Below are 12,193 nucleotides of genomic sequence, written 5' to 3'. Positions count from 1 at the left end.
GCAAACTCAGTTACAAACGATACATGAGCAAAAGGGCACAGCTGTGTTCCAAAAAAAACCCAGAAACAGGCAGTGGCCTCACAGACTATATCTTGCTAACCCCTGCTCTAACCCTGCAGCCTCTCCCAGAAGTGTGTTTACCGGTGTGGGCTGAAGGAAGGTGCGGTATCCTCTGACTGATTTCTCAGCAGGACTTCAAAGCCAAGTTCACATCATACTACCGCACCTCACTCTTTTTTAAAAATACTTTTATTTTTATAATTTTATTTACTTTTGGCTGCGCTGGATCTTCTTTGTTGTGCAGGGTTTTCTCTAGTTGTGGTGAGCTGGGGCTTTTCATTGTGGTGGCTTGTTGTGAGCACAGGCTCTAGGCACATGGGCTTCAGCAGTTGAGGCTCCCAGCCTCTAGAGCACAGGCTCAATAGTTACTTTCTGGCATGTGGGATCTTCCTGGATCAGGGATTGAACCCATGTCTCCTGCACTGGCAGGCGGATTCTTTACCACTGAGCCACTAAGGAAGCACCTCACTCAGCCTTATACCCTGCTACTTTGACTCAACCTTTTATTCCTCCTTTTGTCAATTAGACTCTCTTAAATGCAAAACTTGCAGATGAGAATTTTCTCTGGTACCATCTAACAAGATAATCTCCTGATAACTTCTAAAACCAGCTCATACACAGTGATTTCCTCTTCTTCCTTCAGGAAAAGACATGTCGACTGAGTCTTCTGGACAGTGAGTTTATCAGTTGTTATGCACTCAGAAAAAGCTCAGGGAAAGACCTGGAGTCCAGGAGCTGGCTTAGCCTTCAGGGCAGCCTCCACTACCAAGTTTGGACCTAAATAACAATAAGTAGGCTAATCTCTAACTCTTCCCTTAGATCTGGAAAGAATTAGGAATCACAATTTAGTCTTCTGAGTGAAGAAAAATAGAATTTTAACGAATTATCATGTAGTAGAAAAATAACCATGCATATTGTTTGGAAGCACCGATGTCCTTGTGAGGTACAAATCATTAAAGAATACAATGCTCAACACTTCTTCTGACCTCCAACAGAGTTAAGAAGAATTAACTTTTTTTTTTAAAGGTAATCCTTGGAACATGGGGCTTCCCTTGTGGCTCAGCTGGTAAAAAAATCCGCTTTCAATGCGGGAGACCTGGGTTCGATTCCTGGGTTGGGAAGATCCCCTGGAGAAGGTAAAGGCTACCTACTCCAGTATTCTGGCCTGGAGAATTCCATGGACTGTATAGTCATGGGGTCGCAAAGAGTCAGACAGGACTGAGCGACTTTCACTTTCATTTTATGGAACATGAGTGCTGAAGGTACAAATAAAACTGAAAGTTTCTTAGGATTGTATGTGCTTGAGTTCTACCCCTACGAACACACACATACACTGCCTCTAACAGTGCTGAACACTGGTGTCTGGGACTAAACTGTGGATATACAGTCGAGATCTAACCAAAGAAAGTGGAACTCAGACATAATCTGGAAAAATGACCAAATGGGAGACCACCACTAAAATTCAGAAAACTCTTGGATCACACATTCAAGTTTTTCCTGAATAGAGTTGAAATTATATGATAATAAAGAAACAATAAGCAGAACATATTTCAAAAAGGAGCATTACCTCAATTGGGTTAAATTTAACACTGCTTATACTGTCAAATCCCCAAGTCATTGAACATATAGGATTGGTTCTTTGTTCATCCCAAATGTCTACTTGCTGTCCACATGTGGCAAAAACAGCTTCTTTCCAGTGATGATCAATTCCTGTATACACTGTCTTTAAAAGAAGAGAGGTTATTACAGATGAGTCTTTTCATTAGTACTTCAAATCTACAGAATAATATCTTAAAATATATTTCTCTACACTTTCATCTGCTTAAGAAAATCCCTGTTCACTAAAGCCCTTACTTAAAGGAGAAAATTCAACCATAAGAAGTGATGTTCCTTATCACACATTCTGGGAATAAAGAAAAATGTTAACATGGGATATATTTAATTAAGTTTGAATACATAGCACTGAAGTAATTTTTAAATTGTCACTGGGTATTGAAGGATCTTGGAATCAACTAATGAAACACAAAAGGTAATTTCTAAAAAACTTAATTCCACATTTAACATATGAAATACTGATTCCCAGGAAAGAAAAACAGATACAAACAACTGCATCAAAATTTAGAGAGAGAAACAAAATCAGCAAGCGTGGATGCTGAGGTTGTTAAAAGCAATAAAATCTCATGAATTTGGTATTACTTACTTAAAATATGTGACTCATCTATTCGGGGCCAGATTAAAGTCTACCTTTGTACTAGACAGTAAAAAATGTCTGCGAAGCAAATTAAAGGCAACTATTTAGCCAATACTTTAAGCTTTCAAGAACTCTTATCAGCATCTGCAGATTTAGAATTATTTCTATTCAAGTCTCTACAAACTTTTCCATAGTAAGAATTAACCCCCAGTAGAGAAGGGGTTGGAGAAGGCAATGGCACCCCACTCCAGTACTCTTGCCTGGAAACTCCCATGGACGGAGGAGCCGGGTGAGCTGCAGTCCATGGGGTCGCTAAGGGTTGGACACTACTGAGCGACTTCACTTTCATTTTTCACTTTCATGCATTGGAGAAGGAAATGGCAACCCACTCCAGTGTTCTTGCCTGGAGAATCCCAGAGACGGGGGAGCTGGTGGGCTGCCGTCTATGGGGTCGCACAGAGTCGGACACAACTGAAGCGACTTAGCAGCAGCAGCAGCAGAGAAGGGGTAACACTAAATATTTCAAAAATCTTTGGAACTCCTAGCGATAAGACATTTTACAAGAATAAAACAAATTTTCCTTCAGGAATTACTAATTTTTTACCATGTGCAAACTATTTCTGTTTCATACTAATATACCACCTCCACATCCTTCAAGAACATTTAGATCGACCATTCAATTCAGTTAAGTTCAGTTTAGTCGCTCAATCATGTCCGACTCTCCACGAGCCCATGAATCACAGCACGCCAGGCCTCCCTGTCCAACACCAACTCCCTGAGTTCACTCAAACTCATGTCCACAGAGTCGGTGATGCCATCCAGCCATCTCATTCTCTGCCGTCCCCTTCTCCTCCCGCCCCCAACCTTTCCCAGCATCAGAGTCTTTTCCAGTGAGTCAACTCGTCCCATGAGGTTGCCAAAGTATTGCAGTTTCAGCTTTAGCATCAGTCCTTCCAATGAACACCCAGGACTGATCTCCTTTAGAATGGACTGGTTGGATCTCTTTGCAGTCCAAGGGACTCTCAAGAGTCTTCTCCAACACCACAGTTCAAAAGCATCAATTCTTCGGCGATCAGCTTTCTTCACAGTCCAACTCTCACATCCATACATGACCACGGGAAAAACCATAGCCTTGACTAGACGGACCTTGGTTGGCAAAGTAATGTCTCTGCTTTTTAATATACTATCAAGGTTGGTCATAACTTTCCTTCCAAGGAGTAAGCGTCTTAGAATTCAGCAAAGTCCTAGTGATGGGCCAAACCTCTCATTTAAAAAAAACCATTTAGAACTTCTTGAAGCCTAAAGAGCAGAACCTAAATATATACTAAATACTAAAATGACAAAAAAAATTATTTTAATATTTAAAGATTAATTCTAATTTTACAATTTCCCTTAGTATCAAAACATAAGGATTAAAAAACATGGGTAGAGCAAATGATCCAAATTATTAAGCTATAACTTAACTAAACTATATCAACTGATTTGCAGAATGCTGTTAAAAAATGTAAATAAGATTTATATAGAAAGCACACTACTAAATTTATTAATTTCCTAAAGAAGACTTTCAAGTAAATGCTGAGCTTTGGGAAAGATCCTTTATATAAATGAGAAGCTGAAGCACTATTTTTTTCTGACCTTTTATCTTATAGATTTCCTCCCATGTTCTTGCTATAGGAAATGTTTCACTGCCTCCTCCAACTAAAAATAGAAACAGAACACTATTGCGACGAATACCAAAGAACTGTTCAAATTCTTTAACTGCAAAAGCCCTTTGATTGCATTAACTATTGATTAAAACAGGTGAAGTATTGCAGCCTAAAGTGTCTGATTTCTTATACCCTTTTATGAAATTGAAATTATGAAATAATTGTAGGTAAAAGAGAAGAATTTTAGTAGCCCAAGTATGGGTCAATTTATTTTTGTACCTTTCCTAATATTGTATGCAATGGCTCCTCCTCTTCTCCACTGCTTGGTCCATCCATTTTCCATTGCTTCACAGTTTTGTCATCACCAACCTAGAAATATTTACGATGATAATGAACAACAGTTATAAACTGTAAACTTGCCAACACATACATCAAATTATAAACATTTTTAGTTTAAAAAGTAACATATACCACATTCTTCCACTACTGTATTTATTGATTCATTTATGTCCCACCTTGTTGAAGATTTGTGATAAACATATAAAACGCATAAAATTTTAAATAAAATAGGATGAATAGAGCAAAACAAGAGTAAAGGTAGAAATAATATTACATCATAAAGACAGTAAAAGCTGCATGTTGTAATAAGGATGACATTTCAAATCAGGAAGAAAAATTAATTACAATAAAACAATATTGTGAGATCAGGTTCGTCATTTAAAAAGTATGAACCAATGTGACACCTGATATAAAAATATAATTCCAGATAACTTTAAATGTAAAACACGCAACAAAATCCATAAAGATACTAGAGACAAGGCATTTTCATAATCTTGGCATGGGAAAAGTCTTTCTTTGTATGACTCAAAACTCCAGAAACTATCAATTTTAAGGCAGAAGTTTTCAAACTGTAAAATGTAGACTTCTGAAGGATGCTGAGAATTTTTCAGGAGTCCATAAGGATAATATTATTTTCATAATGTTAGTATAGGCATTGCTTGCCTTTTCACTGGAGCTGACGGTTACAGAGAAAGTGAAAGAAATGGTGGGCAGAACTACTGGCACCCTAGCCCAAATGAAAGTTAAGGAAACAAACTATGGCAATTTAGACTTTGGGACATGGCAGATATGATCAAGATATCACATGAGCATCAATTTTACTAAATTTTTTTGAATGTTTCCTCAGGCGAGGAAAACAAATGGGATTCCATCAAACTAAAAAGCCTTTGCACAGCATAAAAAACTATCAACAAAGTAAAAAACCAAGATATCTGCAAACAATGTATCCAATAATGGATTAATATCCAAAGTATACAAAAAACTCAAACAACATCAAAAAAACTCAAAAAACAGGCAGAGGCTCTGAATAAACACTTTTTTCAAGGACACACAAATGCCAAATAGGTACATGAAAAGATGCCCAACATTACTGCTCCTCAGGAAAATGCAAATCAAAACCACAATGAGGTTTCACCTTATACCTGTCAGAATGGAGAATGGTTACTATTGAGACAGTCAAGTCCTAGGTAGGTTGATAAGAAAGTACAGGGTCCTCAAGGAGGAGGAAGGGGATTAGAGTCCTTTAGGAGGAGAAAGGGGTCTGGGGATCTCAAGGAGAAAAGGACTAATGTTTTTTTTTTTTCTACATTGCTTTGTTTTAGTAAATATAACGATGTATCTTGCTCCAGGATATATTTCTCCTTAAGAATCTTCTGACTAATCCTGTCATCTTGAAATATATATTATGGGAGTGGGTCTGGTAACATCTTTCTATTGTTAATTCTAATCTTGTTAATTTAAGATGTATGTTGTGGGAGGGGGTCTGGTAAAAGTATATAAGGCCTTGCATAGACTAGTGAGCGAGGGTGCTCTCCGGCCCCCTTCTGTGTCCGTGTCAGAAGCTTTCTCTGTCCCTTTTTCACTTTAGTAAAACTCTGCTATACAAAAGTGATCAAGCCTGATCCCTGGTCCTGAAGCTAAATCTTCTTCGGAGATCACGAATCTGACACTGTTCACCATAAGCTAACATTATCAAAGCCAACAAGTAACAAGTGTTAGTGAGGATGTGGAGATAAGGGAAACTTTGTGCACTGCTGGTGGATGTAAACTGGGAGAGCCACTATGGAAAACAGTATGGAGGTTCCTCAAAAAATTAAAAACAGAACTACCATATGATCCAGCAATTCAACTCCTCTGTATTAATTGGAAGAAAACAAAAGCACTAATTAGATAGATATAAAGATATGTGCACCCCTATATTCATTGCAGCATTAGTAACAATAGCCAAGGTAGGGAAGCAACCTAAGTGCTTAACAACATATGAACGGATAAGAAAATGTGTTATATAAACATAATGGAATATCACTCAGCCTTAAAAAAAGGAATGAAATCTTACCATTTGAAAGAACACTGATGGTCCTAGAGGGTATAATGCTAAGTGAAATAAGTCAGAAAAAGATAAACTCTGTATGATTTCACTTACATGTGGACTCTAAAAAACAAATGAATAAACATAACAAAATACAAACAGAATTATCAATATAGAGAACAAATAGGTGGTTTCCAGCAGGGAGAGGAGTGGGGAGATGAGAGAAATAAGTGAGGGAGATTAAAAGGTATGAACTTCTAGCTGCAAAGTATGTGTACAGAGTAGGGTATATAGTCAGAAACTATGGATATCTACGTATGGTGACATATCGCAACTAGACTTGTTGTGGTGATCATTTTGAAATGCACAGAAATATTATCACTATGTTGCGCACAAAGAACCAACCTAGCATCGTAGGTCACTTATACTTCAAAAACAAAAAAACAAAGTTACAGAAAAAAAGATGGTATTTGAGGATACCGTAGGCATGGGGCTGGGACAGAGGGTATGGGAAGAAGGAACTCAAAGGTACAGACGTCTGGTTGTGAGACAAACAGGCACCAGGGATGCGATGTATGACCTGACAAGTATAATTAACGTGATTGTATGTAACATAGGAAAACCGCTGAGAGTAAACCCTAAGAGTTCCTATCACAAGAAAAAAACTTTCTGTTTCTTTAGTTTTGTATCTATAGGAAATGATGAATGTTCAAGAAGCTTACTGTGATAATCACTTCATGATGTATAGAACCATTGTGATATACACCTTAAACTTATATAGTGCTGTATGTCAGTTATACTACAATAAAACAGTTTCTGATTCTAAAAATAAAAATGCTTTTAAACCTAACAACTACTTTCAATTATTTTCACTCTCCAGAGTTGACTCTATTATTGTTTATGCAGACTATTAAAACTGCCTCCAAACTGATCACTCACAGCTGTCAAATTAATCCTCTCAAAGCTCAACTCAGACTCCGTCATTTTCCTATTAAAAACTTTCAATGAACTTTCAATATTTGCACACTACAGTAGCATTATTCGAAAAGGCCAAAAGGTAGAAATAACCAAAACATCCATTGATGGATGAGTGAATAAACAAAATGTGGTACATACATACAACGGAGCATTAGTCTTAAAAAGGAAAGAAACTCTGATACATGGTACAAAATGGATGAGCCTTAAGGACATTATATGAAGTGAAATTATCAGACACACAGGGACATACAGGGACATAAAGCACAACAGTAATTACCAGGTAAATTACTCAAGGGTAGGAGGTAGGGGTGAGAGATGTGGAGTTAGTGTTTAACAGCTACACTGTATCAGTTTGGAAGGTGAAAATGTCCTGGAGATGGACAGCGGTGATGGTTTTACAATGATGTGAGGGTACTTAATGCCACCGAAATGTACACCTAAAAATGGCTAGAATGGTAAATTTTATGTTAAGTATATTTTATCATACACAAAAATCTTTCAACGACTTATTGCTAACTGACAAAGGAAGTACAAATGACTCATCGTGTTTTAATCCCACTTCTAACTGTTCTATAGAATATTAGTTCAGTAATATTTATCTGGGCTTCCCAGGTGACACTAGTGGTAAAGAGCCTGCCTGCCAATGTAGGAGACATAAGACACGTGAGTTCAATCCCTGGAGAATTCCATGGACAGAGGAACCTGGCTGGCTACCATCCACTGGGTTGCAAAGAGTCGGAAATGACTGGAACGACTTTAGCACGCACACATGTAATATGTAATTCAGTTCAGTTCAGTCACTCAGTCGTGTCTGACTCTTTGTGACCCCATGAATCACAGCACGCCAGGCCTCCCTGTCCATCACCAACTCCCGGAGTTCACTCAAACTCATGTCCATCGAGTCGGTGATGCCATCCACCCATCTCATTCTCTGTTGTCCCCTTTGCCTCCTGCCCCCAATCCCTCCCAGCATCAGAGTCTTTTCCAATGAGTCAACTCTTCGCATGAGGTGGCCAAAGTATTGGAGCTTCAGCTTTAGCATCAGTCCTTCCAATGAAAACCCAGGATTGATCTCCTCTAGAATGGACTGGTTGGATCTCCTTGCAGTCCAAGGGACTCTCAAGAGTCTTCTCCAAGACCACAGTTCAAAAGCATCAGTACTTTGGCGCTCAGCTTTCTTCACAGTCCAACTCACATTAATACATGACCACTGGAAAAACCATAGCCTTGACTAGATGGACCTTGGTTGGCAAAGTAATGTCTCTGCTTTTTAATATGCTATCTAGGTTGGTCATAAGTGTCCTTCCAAGGAGTAAGCGTTTTTAATTTCATGGCTGCAATCAGCATCTGCAGTGATTTTGGAGCCCCCAAAAATAAAGTCTGACACCGTTTCCACTGTTACCCCATCTATTTCCCATGAAGTGATGGGATCAGATGCCATGGCATAAAAAATTTTAAAGTGTGGGAAAGGCTGGATTACATAAAGACAACCAAGACTTACCTGAGTTTTAATGTTATTTTGCATCGTGAAAATCAGAAAGGGCCTTGATCACATAAATGAACTCAGAAAATATTCAATTAGATTAGTTCTACACATATTGAAAACAGTTAATGACTTAACTGTATTATACTTACAGTAAAAAAAGACGTCCCACAAAAGCGAGTACATATTCCTCGTACAAAACCTTCATGTGCTTGTATCGTACGAATACATTTTCGTTTGGTCAAGTTCCAAATTCTAACCTATAATAAAACATAGTAGGAAATTTCAGTGAGGTATAAATAAAAAATGTTCAGGCACAGAAGTGCTACATTCCAAGAAAAATAAGTTCAACACTGAAAAGGCTATAAATCACTCTGCTGCTGCTAAGTCACTTCAGTCGTGTCCGACTCTGTGTGACCCCATAGACGGAAGCCCACCAGGCTCCCCCATCCCTGGGATTCTCCAGGCAAGAACACTGGAGTGGGTTGCCATTTCCTTCTCCAATGTGTGAAAGTGAAAAGTGAAAGTGAAGTCGCTCAGTCGTGTCCGACCCTTAGTGACCCCACGGACTGCAGCCCACTAGGCTCCTCCATCCATGGGATTTTCTAGGCAAGAGTACTGGAGTGGCTTGCCATTGCCTTCTCCAACATAAATCACTCTACCAGATGGCTAAAAACATCCTCTAGATTAAAATAATGCAATGCCAAACTTTCCTGGGGGTCCAATGGTTGGGGTTCTGCCTACCAATGCAGAGGACACGGGTTCAGTCCTAGTCAGGGAGGATCCCACATGGCATGGGGCAACTACTGAAGCCCGTGCACCCTAGAGCCTACACTCTGCAACATGAGAAGCCACTGCAATAAAAGTCTCAGCACCACAACAGAGTAGCCCCGCTTCCCGCCCCTGGCAACTAGAGAAAGCCCACACACAGCAACAAAGCCCCATGGTAGCCAAAGATAAGATAAATAAATTTAAAAAATTTTTAATTTCACAGAAGAATGTCTGTTGGGCACACTGGAAAAAAATATGTAATGTCTATGAATACAAACATCAACAAGCAGAAACTGAATCTCTTAAATACTCTGTTGATTCTAGAGTAAAAGTGCTTTAAAGCTTTTCTTTCCTTGGCAGAGTAGGAAATAATTAAGTGTTGAATTGTTAATAACATACTCTGTGAAAAAAGCTCACAGCTAAATATCTGTATTGTAAACATGCCTTATTACTTACTGTCAAACAGCGAAAAGCGACTACATTTTCCATTTCTTAGGTTTAGATAAGAAACTTCTGAAGTTAGTGATTCAAAGAAAATTTAGTCTTGAGAATTTAAAGAAAACAGGACATAGAAAAACGAATTTAAACCAATTAAAACCCACAGTAACTCACAATTAAAGGAAGAATATTTGCAACATAACTATTTTTATTTTAAAATGTCAGTGTTTAGTGATACTTGCCTCTCCATCACATGCCCCAGAAAGGACAGTAGCCAGGCTCTTTGGATTCTTCGCCAAGCAATTGACTCCATCTCGGTGACCATCAAGGGAGGCAAGGAATGGTTTTGCAAATACCCGTTCCAGTTTGGTAGCATTTAAAGCTCTTATATATTCTCGTGGGACCTCAAAAGGATGTAAGGTAGGATCATAGTTTCTTGGAACTGAAATAAGAATGATTCCTCTTAATAAAATAATTCACATTTAATGCGTCCTGTAGTATTCCTCAGCTAATCATTCAATATTCAATAAGCCTTAATTAGGGACACTGTCTGTGCCGAGGACTAAAACTAAAAACATTGAAGACCTTTCATCCAGAACCTTTCCAAAATGACCAGAAAGTGATGGAACACAATACATGTTGCAAAATAACTAGACTCTATACACACACACACAACTTTTCCTTTTCTATGTCCTACTATGATCTTCCAGAGAAGGCAATGGCAAGCCACTCCAGTACTATTGCCTAGAAAATCCCATGGATGGAGGAGCCTGGTAGGCTGCAGTCCATGGGGTCGCTAAGGGTCGGACATGACTGAGCAACTTCACTTTCACTTTTCACTTTCACACATTGGAGAAGGAAATGGCAACCCACTCCAGTGTTCTTGCCTGGAGAATCCCAGGGACGGGGGAGCCTGGTGGGCTTCCGTCTATGGGGTCACACAGAGTCGGACACGACTCAAGTGACTTAGCAGCAGCAGCAACTATGATCTTCAACTGGGTTATAAGCCTTCAACTGCAAGGCTTCCGCTACATTCTTCATTACATTTCTTATGCTGAGCACAAAACAAGTGCATCATAAATGTTTGCTCAACTGAATTCTTAACCTCCTTACTGGGTGTGTGTATGCATGCGAAGTTGCTTCAGTCATGTCTGACTCTGTGCAATCCATTGAACATAGCCCGCCAGACTCCTCTGTCCATGTGATTCTCTAGGCAGGGAATCCTCCTGATCCAGGGATCGAACCCATATATCTTACATCTCCTGCACTGGCAGATGATAAGGATACAATGTTGTGATTATGATTATACTATTTATTCAGCACTTTCAATGTTTGATTTTTTGTGTGTGTGTTAGTCGCTCAGTTGGGTCCGACTCTTGGCAACCCCATGGACTGGAGCCTGTCAGGCTCCTCTGCTCAGGGAATTCTCCAGGCAAGAATGCTGGAGTGGGTTGCCATTCCCTTCTCCGGGGGACCTTCCTGGCCCAGGAATTGAACATGGGTCTCCCACACTGCGGGCAGATTCTTTACCCTCTAAGCCACCTGGGAAGCCCATCTGAACCCTACACATCCTCTAAAAAAAATTCAGCTTAAATCTTGTATCTTCTATAAAGTTTTTCAAATACCCATAATTATGCCCACTTCTAATTTCAATTCGGTCAACAATAAACATTCAACAAGGATATACGGAGCACCTCCCATACGCCACAAACACTGAGGACAGCAGAGCAAACAAACTCACGGTACATATTCAAGTGTGTTGTTCTCATACATTTGTATGTCATCAGCTATATTACCAACAGAGCTTTAAAAATACAGATTCCTTGATGCCCACACCCCAGGTCTATGAGTCAGAATACTCAAGTAAGTATTTTAATACTGCACAAAATTTACAAAGAACACTTTAACAAAAAATCTATGACCAACCAGTTAACCATTCCTTCATTCAGACATTAATAATGCAACTACTAGGTGCCAGGTACTGTCTAAACACAGGGGACGTAGAAACAAACATGACTGTGCCACTCTCTGCAAGCTCAATCTGATAAAAGAGACTGATAGTCACAATAATAATGAGACAATGTAATAAACACTCTGATATTAGTGTAAAAATATGAAACAGAAGCATAGGAGGGTTTCTGCATGTGTACAGGATGGGGGGGGGAATCTGCAGGGGAGAGAAACTGGGGAAAGGTGTGTGTGCCATGGCTAGCCTGAAAGAGAATGCCTGAAATGCACACAGACTAACAAGAGAACAT

The 12,193-nt window shown here is 39.2% G+C and overlaps 1 protein-coding gene across 1 annotated transcript in view; it reads right to left on the bottom strand.

Moving 5' to 3' along the window:
• The window catches only part of DCAF13 (DDB1 and CUL4 associated factor 13), a 30,124-nt gene that overhangs the window by 16,594 nt on the left and 1,337 nt on the right, over positions 1 to 12,193 (bottom strand). Inside the window, exons 2-5 of the mRNA XM_055431934.2 lie at positions 10,178 to 10,377; positions 8,879 to 8,986; positions 4,177 to 4,266; positions 1,628 to 1,783 (exon numbers count right to left, since the gene is read on the bottom strand). Coding sequence (XP_055287909.1) covers positions 1,628 to 1,783; positions 4,177 to 4,266; positions 8,879 to 8,986; positions 10,178 to 10,377 — 554 coding nt within the window. The remainder of the gene's footprint in view (positions 1 to 1,627; positions 1,784 to 4,176; positions 4,267 to 8,878; positions 8,987 to 10,177; positions 10,378 to 12,193) is intronic.

The sequence above is a fragment of the Moschus berezovskii genome, chromosome 16 (genome assembly GCF_049115385.1).
Source record: "Moschus berezovskii isolate FMDL1 chromosome 16, NW_MosBer_1.0, whole genome shotgun sequence".
Lineage (NCBI taxonomy): Eukaryota > Metazoa > Chordata > Mammalia > Artiodactyla > Moschidae > Moschus > Moschus berezovskii.
This window is presented reverse-complemented; position numbering and strand designations above follow the sequence as displayed.